At 34.5% G+C, this 18662-nt stretch overlaps 1 protein-coding gene across 2 annotated transcripts; it reads right to left on the bottom strand.

Moving 5' to 3' along the window:
* Nucleotides 1-43: 43 nt before the first annotated feature.
* On the bottom strand, nucleotides 44-18421 carry LOC132313217 (peptidyl-prolyl cis-trans isomerase PASTICCINO1). Of its 2 annotated transcripts, XM_059811902.1 has the most exons (20): nucleotides 18103-18420; nucleotides 17859-17943; nucleotides 17531-17600; nucleotides 16188-16285; nucleotides 14577-14699; nucleotides 13974-14006; nucleotides 13404-13462; nucleotides 13187-13271; nucleotides 12911-13069; nucleotides 11628-11685; nucleotides 11292-11440; nucleotides 10843-10940; nucleotides 10624-10693; nucleotides 7392-7451; nucleotides 6476-6532; nucleotides 5791-5859; nucleotides 5554-5631; nucleotides 1092-1193; nucleotides 939-1010; nucleotides 44-847 (listed from the first exon to the last, which is right to left on the bottom strand). In XM_059811902.1, the coding sequence occupies exons 1-20, from the start codon at nucleotides 18174-18176 to the stop codon at nucleotides 566-568; spliced, it is 1881 nt and encodes a 626-aa protein (XP_059667885.1). In that variant the 5' UTR covers nucleotides 18177-18420; the 3' UTR covers nucleotides 44-565. The 2 variants fall into 2 exon arrangements, with proteins under 2 accessions (XP_059667885.1, XP_059667886.1); XM_059811903.1 differs by lacking the exon at nucleotides 5554-5631 and having other exon boundaries at nucleotides 18103-18421.
* Nucleotides 18422-18662: the final 241 nt, after the last annotated feature.

Raw genomic sequence — 18662 nt, 5'->3', positions numbered from 1 at the left:
ATCATACTGAATTACAATTATATAAATGATATAACTTGGGCAATTGAAACTCAAGAAGCTGACTAAATTACATGTACTCAAGTAGTGTTTGATTTGTAGTCTATTCATTAGGCTCAATCAAACCAAGACACCCCAATAAAATAAACATGGCAGAGGCCTGATGAGCACAAGTAAAGCTCAACTAAGCTGAGCTCGAACGCACGTTTCACCTCAGTCCATTTGCACCATTAATCTAAACCCCCTTTCAGAAATGGGATAACATCATGCTTCTCCGGATTCTCAGATCATTCCGACTTTATTCTGGTGAAAATGGTAGTAGCAAGATGCAGTTGCAAAAGTATCAAAAATAAAATAAAAGAACATCTACAATAGCGGTGTATTTCTTTTTCGCTCTTTATTTTTGTTCAGAGAAAATGAAAGGGAATGAAAAATATGACATCTCTAACACACGTCTCCATTCCCAGCCAAATTTAATTTACGCACCTTCTTATGGTGGGTGGTATAAACAACTAACTAGTTTTTAGAAGTTAGATGCCCTGGGTTGGGAGATATTATTGAGCCTAACTCACAATATAGAACATCTCTGCAGCCCAAGAGCTCTGAAGAATCTTCTACCAGTAGGCCACGCTTGGTATAAAAAACCCATTTGAGGTGGAGCAGCTGCAGCTGCAGCTTCATGAAGTTCCTCCTCCTCTTTATTCCCATCTGGATCATCCTGATCACCCTTCTCATGATTTTCTACAGGATTCGGATCTTCTCCTCCATTGTTGATTTCGACATCCGCAATTTGCCCTGGCTTCTTGTCGAACAGTCCTTTAAATTGTTTACGAACCTTCCTATCAACTTCCTGCTTATCAGAGGAGTACATTCACAGTTGCTTTTGCTTTTCCAATTCCATATTGAATACAAATTTGAAAATTTGTTACTTTTAAACCCACCTGCTCCCTTTGTTTTAATTTTACAAGAGCTGCCCTTGCATTAGGTTCAGATGACTTGTCAATGCTCGTCATCTAATAATCCAAAATGGAAGTCAGAATAGTGTGTCAAGCGCGTGTAAATATCCAATTTATGATCATAACTAAAAACATTACCTTGTTAAAATCTCTCCTTGCTTCCTCAAAATCTCCAGCTGACATGTAGGCCATTCCACGGCGATAAAGAGCTTTGACATGAACAGGGTTTGCATCTAATACCTGCATTATTTCCATATAAATACATGCCGATATCAGTGCTCAAGAAGAATAAGCTTCGCCTGTAAGACTACTAATTTGAATTGGATGGTAGGACGTGTATGGGGCCCAATATTCATATTACTTTGAATCTTACAGTTTTGGAGGATTAAAAAATATATATACAGCACCAAACACACCTCTTTATTGTTTGGTTGTATTCATTCACTTATTAGGTTCCGGAAAAAGTAAATAGGGGACACTAAATATCTTATCATCCATCAAAGGCCTAATTTTGAATGTTGAATTTTGACGGAAGGCTTTACCCTGCTATTATTCACTAAGACAGCTAAGCCAATCACTGAAACCTAATTGAGCTGTGTGTGCACGTTGATGCACTTTCCAGGAAAGCTTGAACTGGTCATATATTGGAAGAATTTAGGATAAATGTGACAGAAAGCTCGAGGCATTTCTTCCCCCATCACAACTTGAGTGAATAATAAGGTCCTTAAATAACACAATACCTCAAACAAAGATAAATTAATACCATTTCTTATTATAACATCATTTTGAAAAGATTAAAATTAACTCAACAAATGTGATAGCTTAAAATAAAAATAATGGCCGTTTAAAAAATAATAATAAAATAACAAAGAAAAGAAAAGAAAGGAAAGGAAAAGCAAAAACCAACAAGGACAAATGACAAATGATCATTTTTTTCAATAAGCAAGCATTGTTAATGACACAGTGGACTAGTTTAAATTCAACTTTAAAACTAAGGAAAATAACCAATGAAACTCGAAATTCAAACATATCAACCAGTCAAACGTTATTAGTCACAGCAGAGGCCACGAACAACACAGTTGAAAATTTAAACAATGGTCAGTTGATCAACACGTCATCATAGCAGAGATTGCAGTGCAGTACATCAGGTAGGGGAAGCTAAAAATTTAAACCATCCTAGAAAGTCATCACTTTGTTTCATGTAGCACAGGATGAATAATCTTACGACTAATGTTTTGTGACAATCTTGGATTTTTATTAGGTTCTTTAAATTCTTAAGTAAATTATTTTTCTTTGCAATTATTATTTCTCTTGTTGCCACGTGAATTTATTTTGCCTTATCCTTAATATTTAAAATGCATCAAGATTTATTTTCCTATTCTATGTGAGTTAAGTTGTTTAATTTCTATTTTGCTGAATTTTTCTATATAGAGGTATTGTGCTATTTTCCTTGTTTTAAGTAGAAAGGTGGGTCAAAGATGCAATTAGTTAGCTAAGTTGTGCGGGTTCACTATTAGAGGAAATTGTGGGGAAGTATTGCTGTTCCTGTGTATTTAAATTAGTTGGTGGGAGAAACTTGCAATTTACACAAGATATATATATATATTATTGGAAAACACCTGTCAATATTCCCAGCATCCTAAGGACACATTTGTGTTCTAAGGTTGACACCAAGCTTAGGCCCTTCACATATTTCTCTGCATGTAAGACTATCTAAAAAAAAAAGAAAATCTAACAGAAAGGGGAAAGAGGGAGATCGAGCAAGGAAGAGTAAGGGAGGCCGAAAAAGGCTGGGGATTTACTCATCACTGTTTCTTCATCTATGTAATTGGTAGGGATTCTCTAATTTTGTTTCTTTGAGAGACTTTCCTCTGACTTCGCTAGTTTTCTTTTTTTTGATAAGTGACTTTGCTAGTTTTCTTGTTGCTTGATAAAACTAATACATTGAGCTATCTGTTCTAAATTTAAAGGTTGTTATTAGTTTTTTTTTTTTTAATTGCTGAAAAAGGATTCTTGAAATTTGGTAAGCAGTTTGGTTAACTAAATATATGTGTTATGTGTTTCATATGTTGGAAAATTCGAGTTTGGTGCAATGTACCAGTTCTGTTTTTGTTTTAAAAATTTGAGTAACATGACTGACAAGGCTGAGATTTTCTTGCTATGTTGCACTTAAAATTACAGTTTTAAGGTTCTTGAGTTTCAAATGTCTTAATTGGTACAAAGTCATCTTGAACAGATTTTTATACTTGAGATGAGACTAGGTGGGTGAAGTCTCAGAAGGGAAAAGAGGGTACGAGCTACCCTAGGGTGAAAGTCCCAAAACCCGCAGCGGTAGACCCTTGTTTGGGTATTTGGGACTTGCTTACATACTGATCGGTGTGGGAGTGTGGTAGAGAACAGTGGCAGCAGCCTTTTAAAGTATATAAAAGGCGTGGCAAGGAGGGTTTAAGGCTCAAACCTTAATTTGGCACATGCTAGACGATGGGGTCCACTTGGAGTCTTGCATAATTAGGGGGTTTGGTCAAATTTCATTATTTTGGCAATTGCATTAATTATGGAAAATCTGCATTGTTTTGGTAAATTGCATCAATTAAGTAATTTAAGTTATTTGTTACTTTATTAAGTTAGAGTCAACTTTTGATTACCTCCATTGTAGGGTAATCCAAGGGTCATCTTTTATTATAAAAGGATATTATGTAATTCTGAATACGGAGCGAATGATTGAATAAAATTATCCTTTGAGATTTCTTTGTGAGTGATTCACAAATTCTGAGGGTGTGAGGCCTTCTCTAGGTGTGATACCTAAGTCCTATTGGAGTGATTCCAATAGGCTTTTCTATGTTACTTTCAATCCTTCTTTTTCTACTAACAACCCCTGAATCTTAGCTTTGTTTCTGAATTTCCAGCCCATAACTCTTATTTACTTTCTTCTATTAAAGCCTGTCCTTTGTCCTACATCAGAGTGACAGTGTGGGACACTCCGGGATGAGTTGAAGGTGTTCAATGAATTGTACCAAAGAAAAGAAAAATGTTTTTGAACAAAATTCCTGAATATTTTGTTAGCTCGCTATGAGTCTTGTTTGTTCTTTTGTATGAAAATATAAAATTCTGATTTATAATGTAGTCTATAATCAAATTATATTTTTCGAAAGTCCAACATATACTCAAAACCTCATTGAGGCATCATTAGAGTTTTCCTACTGAGCGTTGTCTCACTCCTAACAATTTTCAGGTATCGTCAACCGAGATGGTGGACGCGGAGATGCGAATTGCGGTCCATGACTTGCTTTTGCACTGGATATATTTTTGGATTGAAGCCTATGTTGCTTCATGAAATTAAGCTGATAGAATGATCAAATTTTTTTCGGCTTTTGTTATAGTAGTTATAGTTTGACCCATGAAGCGGGTTGTAGAAGAAGTGACAACTCTATTGTCACTTGTTGTGCTGGTTCGAAAATGTTAGCATGCTCTTCTATTGTGTATATTTGATTTTGATGTTGTATATAGTTGGCTTAAGGTGTAAAGCATGCTATGGTGTTAAGGTATGGGTTTTAGCCTATTTCAGGGTATTATTTGTACCCTCTTTTTATGTGTGTACCAATGTAGTTTGTGTGAGTGGGTGGACTAAGTTTCTACTCATCTGCATGAAGAACTTGGTATGTAAATGTTATCCGTTTCTATGTAAATGGATAATTTTGTTATGTAGAATTTCCTTTGCTGCCTAGGGTGTATTTATGTGATCTATGTCAAGTTTGGGTCATTGGGTACGCACCTATTATTTTTCATTTTGAGGTCAACATTATTGTATACAAGTGATCTTAATGATGTGGCTGGGTGTTCAATAGCTGGTAGCAGGAAACTAGAATTGTTAACTATCCCATAGCCAGCAACCGATCTCCTTAAGTCTTAGTTGGACAAAATTTTTAAGAGGTGATGTCGTGTCCCTATTACTCTGATATTTTTACCACAAGTAGGCATAGAGGGTAGTACCACTCTGTAAAATATTGTGATTTTTGGACAAGCAGATATTTTTATAAAAATCCGACTCTACCTGTTGTCCGTCCTTTATTCGCTGCTGGAAAAAAGAGTTTGGATTATTTATTTGGCTAACTTTTCGACTTCGTAGCATTATCAAAATTTTCAGATTTTAAGTTCTTTGAGTCTACTTTATAAAAATCAAGTCTATGGAATTTCTCTCAGTTCCCTACCTTTTCCAAATGAACAAAATTTACCGAAGGGTCTATTTCTAGCTTACATTTTATGGGCTGTTGTACCTTGAAAAACTGTTTTCATTGGCTAAGATTAAGCTGCTGGGAGTGACCCGTCTATGTTACCCAAGGAGTCTAGTTTCCAAATCATTTTCATTTGCTCCGTTTCGATTTAAAATGAATTTGCTACAGATTTTTTATTAATCGCTGGGCATTTTGAAGACGATAGGCAGAATGCCCCCTCATAAATCTTGGTATATGTGAAATGAGAAGGCGCATCAACATCAACTCATAATGACACATCTCAACCAAATGCAATACACTTTTGCTAGAATATGTTTTATGTAATTAAACAAATGGAATATTTTTGAACTATAAGGTCAGAAAACTACCTTATTGCATGCCTCAATGGACTTTCTACATTCTCCAATTTTCAGATAGCAGGCAGCCACATTAAGATGTAACAAATTCTTCAAGCGTCCAAAATGAAAAATGGAAATCAATACCAAATAAAAACCATGCTCTAATACAGAAAGGTAGCTATAGGTGAGAGTACAAGAGTCAAAAAGTATCTCTTAGAACCCAAAAGAACTAAGAATCACAAAAGTTGATGAAGTTTATAAACATACTCTTGTATCTGAAAACTCTTTTCCTTCCTCATCATCTTGTGGATTAACATGATTAAATTCACGAAGAACCTGTAGGATGATTCCATATAAATAGCAATAAGAATTGCATCTTTAATATAGAAGAGCATATGAATTTTTTCAAGATTCTTTAAAATAATATTATGCGAAAAGAATGTATATTCAGGTAATATAATCAGTATGCCATAAAATAATTTAGGAATCCAAAGCAGGTCACAAAACTATTTGTCGAAGAATATCAAATGCCAGTAGCAGCAATTGAGTCATTAAATGGCAGGCCATCTAAGCCAGATGGTTACCATAGAAGTACATGCAAGGATGACTGGTAAAAGCTACAGATGGCAATTCACCACCTGCATACTGGCCATGGTACCTCTTTTTGGTGCCCCATGAAGCGTGCAATTAACTTTAGATAAAAATTCATAATGATACTTTGACTTCTAAGATATGTAGACTTGCAAATTTACTTATCAAAAAAAAAAAAAAAAAAGAAGATGTGTAGACTTGCAAATAGCTTTATCCAAAACACTAGTTAAAATTGATTATTAATGGGGGGTTCCACTTTTATAAAGAATAGACCAAAAACATCAGATAAGCAGTCAGTCTTACAAAAATCTTCAACAGGAAAAGCTGAAAATTGTAAAGAAAAAAAAAAAATTACACTTGCCTTCTCATACTTTGCCTTAGCAAGCTCAAACTTTCCTTCTTTAAAAAGCCTGTTACCCTGAAAATGAACAGATTACAGTGAGTTTCTTTAAAAATTCCTCACTTCTAGAGTGATGCTGCAACACACAATATCCAAGGATTGAACCATCTAACCCCACCCCTCTCCATTTAGATGTCATGCCCACACTTCTCCATGTGCTACTCCAGCTCAGCCTCAATAACAACCATATTTTAACAGGACATGTTCAAAATTTGAATAAAAATATTTGTATAAGAAAATTATTGTCTTAAAATTCAAAAGCCTAGAGTGACTAAAGATCTTATTAGACAAAGTCAAAAGGTCATGAATCCCTTTTAAGACACAACTTAAATTGAAAATAACAAACAAGGGACATGAACTTTACATAAAACATACCAATGTATACATATGTACATTCATAATTTTATGTTTCATTTCCTTTTCCCCCCCTAATAGTGGATCATGGTTTTTATAATTTGCATATAGATCATTACAACTTTTCAAAAACTATTTTTTAAAAAATAGAATTGATATTTTCTAAGCTGTCCACTGCTGTTCAGAGCATGACAGCCAAGTGCTTGAAACCCAAATTTCATTTTAAGATTATGTAACATATTAAGGGGATCAAACACATCTCCAAGAAGTGCAGAGTTCAACGTGTGTCCGACACAAAAATGACTCATCTTTGGAGGTGACCACACTATTTAGATCATGATCGAGCCTGCCCAAATTTTGGCTGGAACTATCAATAATTGGCAGGTTTGAGGTTACCCATTCCAAAGATGCACAGCCATGCAACAATTAGAACTGCTGTGAAAGAATTAGTACTTAATGGAGAGCCTAATGGTCAACAAGGTATGTTAAACAATAATATTCAAAATAGTTGGGAAATATATACCGTGCCTTTGATCTTCTCTACATCCTCCATTATAGCTCTAAAGTTTAAACCAGTCCAGTCCTGCAACAAGGATTTCAATTATACACCAGAGACATGGTTTGGTAAAATAAGCCAATATAACTGAATGCATATCAATATAATTCGTCGAGAGAAAAAATAATAATAAATAATTAATTAATTAAAAAAAATTAAGCATATGTAATCAAGGAATTGGGAGGCAAGTAACAAATCTAAGCCCTAGAGTCAAATGACATTAAATCAATGCTGCCAATTAAGGAAGTCTACAAAAGAAAGTGCATTAACATATGTAATCAAAGAGTTGAGATGGAAGTATCAAATCTAAGCCCTAGATTGTTATATCAAACATCAATGGCACCAAGTAAGCGATTGAAATATGCAAAAAACCACAATTCAAATAAGTCAGCGACTTCGAAACTCATAGCTCTTTCAATTATTTCTTATATGTTTGCCTCACCTCTAAACTAAGGAGAGCATAGATAACACTAATAATTATTACTCTTGAAAAGCTAAGAGCCAAAATAGTATCTAAAACCTTCTAAGTTATGACAAGGAACACTTATCAACAAAAGTAATTACTTAATATAAGGGGCCTAATATAAAATTTAATAGACCAATATCATATCCAAATGGTAATGAAGCATGTCTTATTTGTGTGAAAAGTTAAGCATATATATTTCTGAAGGATATGATGATTTTGACCTCAGGCCAACTAAACACTTGGTCTGACAGTTGCACCAAACTGTCCTTTTCTTCACAAACCAAGGTGTTAATTTCTGACATGGACACCACTAATCAAACATCACAACCACCAATAGTGGGCTAAACAAAGAACGAAATATGGGGTCCTGACACTCTAGAGTGGTAATTGCACCAGAATTGTTGAAGGTTGACAGTAAATTCCAAGCACAATAGACTTACATCCAAGATTGATATCAAGCCCTTAACCTCTCTCTCTTTGCCAATTAAGGTCCCAAGCCTCTGGAAAGGTAATTACCAGAATTGTTGAAGGCCGACGATAAATTTCAAAGCACATTAGGCTTACATCAAAGGTTTACGTCAAGCCCTTACCTTCTTTTTCATTTGTCAACAGTGATGTTTTGAACAAATTAAAAGTTCATAACTAAATTTCTCAAAAAAACTCTGCTCCTATGTTTTTTGAGATACAGGCATGCCATGTTCTGACAAGGAAACCAAAAAAAAAAAAATGGAAGTGACCCAAATATTTGGGCAGAGACACCTTCTCAATAACCTATTGATGTGTACACAGTACTGAGTACACCCAACCAAAGCCTGACTGAAAATATCTCAGTAAAAACAGTTGCACGTTTGGTTCTGTTAGGTTCAATTAGCCTAAGCTGCAATTTTACAACTAGTTGATGGTCAACTATGATATTATCAAAGTAAAATAACAGTAATGCAATTCACAAAATTAATTATATCAAGGGTAAATTACACTTACACCCCCTCAGGTTAGGTCAAATTTCACCTGGATGAATATTTTGGTTTTAACTTTCAATTACACCCCAAGCAGCTTTTCATCAAAAAAATATATGAAATGTCATTTATGCCCCACTTATTTAATATATTTTAATTAAAAAAATCAAATATCTTAAAAGACGAAACTACCCCTAATTATTTCAACAAAACTCTCTCTCTCTCTCTCTCTCTCTCTCTCTCTCTCTCTCTCTATATATATATATATATATACACACACACTGTAAAGGCAATTCATTACTGTACATAGCTCCGTCAAGACTGCCGACACCATCGCAAAGCACAGCCAATACCGTCGTCACCACCATCCCCACCCCATAACCACCACCACTATCTTCCGGCGACAAACCACCACCTGAAAATTGAAGGCATGAACACCACAATAGGTGGCACCAATACCACTTGTAGTCCGTCGAACCACCATAATCGGTGGTTTATTTCAGAGAATAAACCACCACAATCGGCGGTGCAGAGAGCGTACCATCTCTTGTGATATGCCTCAACCTCAGTGGCACTCCGGTCGTCGTAACCCTAACCCTAGGCCTCATGGTCGCTTACATCCTCGATGATATCAATTTCAAGCCCAGTTCGTTCTTCGCTATCTGGTTGTCTTCAATTTGATCCCTCTCGCTATCGTCGCCACTTTCCTCTGCTGCCTAACCGGTTTCTTGATCGGCACCTGGGCTTCGGAATCTTTTCTTCTTTCAGCGATGATCTCTATGATTACAGAGCTGAGATTGATTCGGTGTTAGGGTTATAGTTTGCGAATGAATTGGTGTTAGAATTGTGATCAGTGTTAAATTGGGTGACAAAGATGGTGTGAGAGGGTTTTGAACGTTAGGAGGGAGTGCAGAGGTCTGTTGAGGGTTCATTGGCCGGGATGAACAGTGGTGGTGATGGTTTTGGGGTGAAGACGGTGGTGGTGGTGCTTCATTTACCAGATTATGCGGTTATGGTGGAAGCTGCAGTGGTATCCATGGAACCATGGTCGGCGATAGATAGTTGCAGATCCACCAATTTCAAGGGTTTATTTTGGCTAGGAAGAAAAGAAACTAAATTTGAGGTTTGTTAAGAGAAATAATTATAAACCAAAACATGTATAATTAGTTAAAATTTATGCAGTTGTACCGAATTCTAATACACTTGATAAATTCTGGAAGTAAGAAATTCTGTCTACTTTTTATTAGGCAAGCGAAGACGAAATCAATGTTCTTCAAATCCTTACATGGACAAAGCTAGATTTTATATATATACAAATATATTAATTTTTATGACATTTTAGTCATTTAAAAAGGTCTATTGGGGGTAGTTAAGTCATTTTATGTATAAAAAAAAGTCAACACAAAGTCAAAAGGTTAGTATTGTCATTTTACATGTAAAAGTGCTCTGACAACACTGAAAAATGACTTTTGGGGTGTGAGTGAAATATAGATCCACTCTTCAAATTATGAGTGAAAGTTAAAACCAAAATGTTAATTTATGTGAAATTTGACCTAACCTGAGGGGGTGTCAGTGTAATTTACCCTTTATATCAAACAACTCCAAACAAATACAAATATCCAAACAGTGCAATTGTAAAGACCACATACAGATAGTTCTGAGACTTCGAATGCCACAAAATTTAAAATAAATTATAAACAGTAAATTTCGTAAGGTTTTGTAAGAGATGTGATTGAATCTTTTTGTCTTTGTGCTTAAATACATTCAGTTAGAGTACCTTGACCATCTCAAAACCAAGAAGCTCGATCTCCCATTGAATATGAGCACCTTCTGGAACATTAGCTGGCCTAAACAAATAAAAGAGAAATATAAAACTCGATTTCATTTTAAGAAGAATAAGATGATAATGATCACGGGGTCTACTTCAGAAACCCATGATATTTGCATGTCATGCCCACATATATGATATAGAGGAAGACCAGGTAAGAAAAATAACCTTGGGAACTTGTCATATGCATAATCGGGAGGGCAGGTAACAAGAGCTAACTCTCCAGGCAACATCAAGCGAACACACATTTCAAGCCCTTCAGGCACCTACCATACAAAAAGCAACATCTTCCATATATTAATTATATAAAGAAATCAAAACAAATTAGTAATCATTTCTTTATCTCAAAAGTAAATAAAATAAGCATTGTTTTAAAATATTAAGAGCTCAAATAAAATTCCAGACAAATGAAAAAAGAAAATAGTAAAAAAATTAAAATCAAAACAAAAATTAAAAGAAAGTATTTATACCCAAAATTTATAAATGGTAGATCAACAAATCAATCAGTTATACTTCCAAGTTAATTACACCGTAACTGATATATATATAAATATATATATACATACATATATAATATCAAAATGACATCCTTCTTTTCTATAAAAATTGCATCTTACCAGCCCTTCCCCTGAGCTGAATTCCAGAGGCTCACCATTGTTATCAACTTTTGTATCATAGAAGACTGTCTTATCATCATCAAGCAGCATGCCCTTGTAATGGACACGTAGTAGACTGTCTTGAAGAGGGCAATCCATAGGAAAATCACCTAATTATTTCCAAGAAGAGAAACAGAAACATTATCAGTTATCAGTGATCACATAATATTTAGTAAGAACAAAGTAAGCTCTTACAAATACAATAATTAGAAGTAATCTAAGATAAAAAGAAATTAAAAAGATCATGCAAAATAATCCTACCTTAGTGATGTTCAAATGCAAAATTCGGATTCATACCTCTTCCATCACGAATACGCCGTTTTATTAGGCGCCCATCTCCAAGCATGTCACGCACCTGTATAAGTGTAACCAGAGAAACAGGACAAATCCTCACCAAGTTGCCTATGGAAGATAGTGGAACTTTAATAAACAACAAAGGACAACTTCAGGATTGGAAAATATAATGAACAATATCTCCAATTGCAATAAAGATTGCATAAGTTCAAAGTACCTCAGCGACCATAGGCAGTGTTGACAAAGCTGCGAGGTGGTCACCAATTTTTGTGTTATATAATGTCATATAGGGTATGTGTTGCATAATTATTGCTAATTTACTCATTACTCATTAGTGAACATCTCTAAGCTATTCATGGCACATAACAAGGATATAGAAGTAACACCATAAAAGAAATACTGACGCAGGTCCTCCAAGTAGCTCATACAAGCAAAAAAAGGAAAGGAGAAAACAATTGATTTAGAAATCGAGGTGGAATGATAAACAAGGAATGCATTCCATATCCAATGCATATGATGACAGGATGCATTCCCAATTTTTTTTTTTTCCCCTGGGTACAGAATTTACTACTCATGGCAATGACAGCCTCAGATGATCACAAACAGTGGCAGTAGTTACAACATTTGATCATCGAAAGACATGACATCATATCATGAGAGAAGGAGAGAATTTATGCTCTTGGGCATGGGTAAATTACTAAAAGAATTATTTTTGTCACCTATATTCTTGTATTAGACTTTACAAAGTTCAGCCAGCCAATCAAATATTGATTTACATGCACTTAGAGAATGCTACGACAGCACCTATACTGGTACTACACGGGTGTACAAGTGGCTAGCATTACAACTTAGCCAAGGTAATAATTTTCAGCCAGGTGCTCATTCAAGCATCATCTTGACAACATGTAATGCACATAATATCTAATGAAAAGAACCATCCCAGATTGAGAGTGTGTCAAATCCCCTATAGCTTAAGTTCAGGCCGCTAATTTCACTGGCAGTAGAAATATCACTAAAACCATTTCACGTTAACTAAAAGAAATAAAAATGTTCAGATGCAAGAGATGTTTAGAACAACTCTAGCATCCAAACAAGTTGTTATCTTACACATATATGGTTGTCCGCTATCATAATATGCTTTATCAGCTAAAAATTCCCAATAAATATGAAAGTATACAAACTCATAGCTTCAAGAATTTGACCTTGTGTTAACTGCTGCACAATAAGTGAAGTGAAAGTGGAACAGCAAAGAATCATAATTCATAATGTAGAACAACTATGCCAACCTGAATGAAGTGGACAAGCTCCACTTGAAAATGAACTTCTTGAATACCTTCTACCATGGCCATGAAGGAAGATTTAGTTAAGTATTGATTGGTAACATAAATTACTGCCTTCTCTCCTTTTGTCATCGTTCCCATTCCCATTTCCAGACCTTTAGGTACCTAAATTATAGACAACAAAAATTAGGAAGAGAGCATTCTTAGACAAAGCAAATTAACCATACCAAATAAGGAGGGCAAAAAAGGAATTCAGAAGAGGAGCAGGAATGTAACACCAACCTCAGATTTTCCAAAAGTAAAGAAAAATGGTTCTCCTTGAGTGCGTGATAATATCAACTTCCCGTCCCCAGTCTTTGCAGAAATCCTGGAAAAAGCAATAAATACTGTAAGTCACGATTCTTGAAGATATATTAAGTGATCAAGTTTATGAATAATTAAATACGCAGTCCATCATTGACATAAAGAAGGAAAAAGACAAAGAAGAATAAGTTTCTACCAAGCCTTTACTTCATATGGTTCCCTTGGTGATTCCCAACCCTGACCTTCATCTACTACCTATCAAAATAAATGGAGGAACAATTATCATTCAATTTAAAGCTGATACAAAGAATAAATAATATTCTAAACATAAGCCATACACCATTGTTTTACACAAAGTATCCAGTCACTAGCTCCTTCCTAGTTATCCTGTTTCTTCAACACAACATTGTATAATGTTTGATTTCATCCTTTAATGGTCCCTCACATTTGTTTCAAATGCTCCCTGAGTGATTACAATAAGTGCAGACAAAAGGAGACCCTGATCTTTTAGAAAAATTGACAAGCTAAACTATCATTCAGCAATTAGACTACAAAATATTAAATCAATTTTCCTTGAGCAATCGCCTATACAAACTTAATAAGCTAATACGTAGATTATATAATTCCTGGACAATTCTCATGGTGTATTCAGAATTTTCATAAATTTGAAGTGTTTCAAATGCATGAGTTCTGCACTCTTCATACAACCCTTCCTGCCAATCTCAATGAAACGAATCAGGCAGCATTTTTTCATAGTTTCTGATACCTTTTTCAGAACTCCTAAATCTTCACTGATGACCTGAAAAATAGAACAAAAAATGTAAAGGTTAAAACTGAAAAAAAATAAATATACCCTAATAAAAAATTCCTTCACTAGAAAGTAAGCAGTGAGTGAAGATAGCTGCAGCGCAACTGCCAGAAAGATTTTAGCTATAACAAAAGCAGAGGAATGTTTGCTAAAAAAGAGAGCATATTTTAACATCGGGCACTAGATGTTAGTATCAGATCAGAAGAAATGAGATTGACCACTCTTTAGATAGAGTAGCAAGTGAAAATAAAACTGAGAATACCCTTGCATGAGAACATTTTGCATCAGAAAGCTTCCCCCAATCATTCTTAACAGAAGAAAATATACAGAAAAAAATGTCTGTACAAAATCTATTAAACAAGAAATCTCAATCCTACTGGTTTAGACATAGCAGGTCGCCAGGACCTCGTATAGAAATCTAAAAACAGTCAATTTAATCAATTTTACAGAGGTCATATTACTTGTGAAAATCATAGGAATATTTCAAATGCTATCATGACCAGAACTAAAGCTTTATAAAATCAAAAATCTATAGCTAAGAAGAAAATTTAAAATTCTTGCCTTGACTTTAGAAAAATCTATCATCTCAATCTCAAAATGAAGTTCAGCATCCTTCGGAAAGTTATCGGAAACTGAAACAGGACAATCATCCTCACCATAATGCATTTCGGGTTTCATCTTTAACTGAAACAATGGGTATTACAAAATCCATTAAATGCAGCGCAACAATTTTTGGTCAGGAAAAAAAAATGCAGCATAACATTAGAACATTAAGCCTAAATACACACAGAAAATGTATGGTCTCCAAACTAAAAGTTAAAAAATTTATTTCAGGGGAAGATAAAAGAAAATAAACCAAGAATTCTTTTCATTATTTTGGAATGGCGTATATTTTGAATCTTTCCACATTCCCAGCAAAAAATTCTTTTCGCATGTGATCTTTTTTTCTTCTTTTTTTTTTTTCATATTTTCTCTTTGTAGTAGGAACCTACAGATGCCAAGACCTCTGGCTATCAGCTTTCTCTAGGCATATTGGGGAAAATACCATAATGCTCCTTTATGGAAAGGGTAAATGGAAATGGATGACATAAGCAAAGACCCAATCATGAAGGAATCCACAAATTCTCAGCACACGGACAAAGATAACGTAAACATGTTACAATGAATGACATTTTTCTGGTTAGAATTAGTGGTACCCGTAAATTGAATTAAAAAAATACCACCTTAGAAAATATCTTTAGTAAAGTCACTTATAGTAATATCCACAACATTTTCACCAATGACCAAACAAGATCAAAAAGTGGATTTTGAGCATTTAAAGACTACAAACACGAGTTAGTGCTCTTATCAGGCGTCAGTTACGTGTATTCCATTGAATAGTAATCTATTAGCCAAAAATCAAACACTTTATGGTACAAAGACCTTTTGCTAACAGTCATGTAGTGAAGAAATCGATTTAGGTCATAGGGCCCCCTGGGCAAGGGGACACCTAAACAACAAATATTGCAATATCCATTAATTTATAAGAATAAAGAAATATATATATATATATATATATATATATATATTAGCATATTTTTAATGCTAAAATATAGTAAAAAATCACCAATTTGATTTTAAGTCTATGGTTCAAATGAACATTGTAATGGGTGTCAGATGAAGGTATTGACCAGGTGATGAAGATATAATTCCCAAATCTTGGAACATGGAGAGATAACAGTTAGTCCAAAAAGTAAGCAGACTGAATAGCCTCCTCAGCAGCTCCTCCCCAATCAACTAATATAAAGTGTGACATTAGCTTCTGTTTTATATTTTTCCCTGTGCACTCTATATATTTTAGGGCCAGATGCAAAAATCCCACCTTGAATATCCTGCATTTTCAAATAACCCCCTGAACTACAGAAAACCCTAAACTATAAAAGATTTGCAAATGCAACATTTTTGTTATTCAACCTTTAATGAGGCTAAAAAAAAAAAATCATAACTACCCTTATGAGATGAAAATGAAAATTTGAGTTAAAAATTGACCAAATTTGAGTTAAATCCCTACAATTTACTGTTGAAATAAGCTGACCTATTTTCCATATTTGTGTCACAAAAATGTGTTTATGAGTTAAACTTTTTTTTATTTTATTTTCTTTATTAATGCTTAAACACATCTCACATAATTACCATTGCAACTTCACCCTTCAGCATCGTGGGAATTCCTTCTAGCAATCCCAGTATCATCTTGCTTTTACCTAAAACATGCCTTATTGGTGTACCCTCACCTTCAACATTGAGAGAGAGAGAGAGAGATTGGTTAAACAAAGTAAGAGTTGGCCATTGAACAAAATTAAGAATAAATAGCCTTAAAAAGTACAAAAATTATAAAACCCTGCAGGATATGATATATCGAATTGAACGGAAAAACACAATTAATAGAGTGCAAAATTGCACGATGAACATAGACGGAACAAGGTAGTAAGTAAAGATTTAATGGATTAATATAAAAACTAAAACCATGAATTATTAACATATTATAGCCAAGTTTGGATATAGTTTTGGAAAAAGTGCACAGAAACCAACACTGGTTTTTTTTTTTTTTTTTTAACTTACCGAAAAAAAAAATTGAAGGGTGTGTTGAGGCCATGAAAACAATATATCAAAAAATATATAACACATACATTGCGAATACTTCGTTCAATTAAGTGAATCTACCAATCAAAGTCAATAACAACTTTGCAGAATAAAATGATCAAGGACTTGATAAAGCATTCAGAGGCGTGATCAAATCCAACAGATCATGGGCAAGTATAGTAGTCAACAGTCAACCAGGATCTTATGCAACATGCATCGAAATGTGAAATTTAGGAATTTGGTGAAATTAGCATCCAGCATTAATTCTAGAAGCTAGTCCATTGGTCTGAGAGCACAAGAAGCAGCGCAGCTTGAAGTATCTTAAAATCTATCCAGTTGTCAATGAATAAATATATTTTAATTCTTCTTATGCAACATGCATCGAAATGTGTAATTTAGGAGTTTGGTGAAATTGGCATCCAGCATTAATTCTAGAAGCTAGTCCATTGTAAGAGAACACAAGAAGCAGCACAGCTTGAAGTATCTTAAAATCTATCCAGTTGTCAATGAATAAATCTATTTTAGAATTAATGTATTTTAGTACAGACTTCCGCTTTCACACAAATTCAGTTGCAATATAAAGAAGCTCTGCCCGATGATTATAGCCCAAAAGGCAAGTAAAGAATCTCTTTCAAAAGTTCAATGCAAACCTTATACTGCAAAGGACAAATAGTTCGCACTATAAATAACTTCAATTGGTACATTTGAAGCTCTAGGAGGAAATTACAAATGGAGTCAAAACATAAAAACATCAGAAGTAATGAACTGAAAAACCAAAAGCATTTCTACATCATCACTTACCATGTGGTTCCGATATTTTTTAACAGAATATCTCACTCCTAGCAACACAAAATTTTCTTGAATCAATAAATACATGAAGCCTGGACTTGACTCACCTCCTAATTCTGATCTTGTGGACTCAACGACGACTCCATCTAGAGTACGAACTGTGCAATGATATATCACCTGCAGAACACAAGAGACACAACTTACATAACAACAAATCGATGTCTTGGTCATCCTTGGATAATTCAGTTCCATTTCCAATGGATTGAGCACGCAATAATAACAAATTACAACAATTCATTCACATTATTTTTTAAACAAGAAGTTATGAACTGAAAACAGGAGTGAAAATTCAATCAATTACTCATTGACTCCAATTGAGACGCTTACAATGTGAAAAAATTGGAATAGACATATATTTATAGCAAAATAGTATACCTGATCACCATCAGCTGGCCTTGAATCACCCCCTCCAGGCCTCATCAAACCTTTCATCAAACTTCCAGGCACAATCTTCTTTCTCCTATCAATCCAAAATACATAATTGTAAAAAAATCTATTCATGTATATACAAAAATTGTACAAATTATGCATACATATATGTGTGTGTGAGTCTACATACTGAATACAATGTAGTATTTTTAAATTTACTAATGGAAACAAAAAGAAGGAAAAGATGAACCTTTCATCTTCATCAGAAGGTGTGTTCTTCTTCGGCGGAGCAAATTCCTGTTCAGCATCTTCGTCTACAGCCATTGAAATCAACTGTTGCCGGAAATTTGAAGAACAGTGAAGAATTCACTGTGCACAAGGCTCAGATTAGGTTTGAGAATTGAAAAATATATGTGTGCGCATACATGAGACGGTAATGACACAGTAGTTGGGCAGAAGTAGCGGAGAACCCTAGGTGATTGTAAAAGATGTAATAATGGGATTTTAAGTGTCAGGGCTCTCTCTCACACACAGTCAGTCAGTCTAAACCAAATTTTCAAAGATAGGCTAACTATAAAATCAACGACATCGTCCTTCAACCTCTCTTACCTAGTAATCTACAGGTCACCTTCTTTTTTTTAACGTAAATATGGTGTGATAGACTATAGAGAGGGTAAATATTTCAATAAAAAAAATCTTGAGCTGATAAGAACGGTAAAAAAGAGCCATTATTTACATTTAGGGACTTTTACAATAAAGTGATTTTAGTGTAGATATAGTACCCATAGACAAACGTAGTTTGCATATTTA

The sequence above is a fragment of the Cornus florida genome, unplaced genomic scaffold (genome assembly GCF_030987335.1).
Source record: "Cornus florida cultivar Cherokee Brave unplaced genomic scaffold, ASM3098733v1 CherokeeBrave_3.0.0_Hap2_Chr06, whole genome shotgun sequence".
NCBI lineage: Eukaryota > Viridiplantae > Streptophyta > Magnoliopsida > Cornales > Cornaceae > Cornus > Cornus florida.
Note: the sequence above shows the minus strand (reverse complement) of the source record. Positions and strands in the feature narration are given on the sequence as shown.

Coding starts and splice junctions, on each gene's coding strand:
- LOC132313217 (XM_059811902.1), bottom strand. CDS start 18,176: ATGGCTGTAGACGAAGATGCTGAACAGGAATTTGCTCCGCCGAAGAAG. Junction 14,700..16,187: donor TGAAGGGTGAAGTTGCAATG/GTAATTATGTGA, acceptor CCATTGTTTCAG/TTAAAGATGAAACCCGAAAT. Junction 1,194..5,553: donor CCATTGAGGCATGCAATAAG/GTAGTTTTCTGA, acceptor GAAATAATGCAG/GTATTAGATGCAAACCCTGT.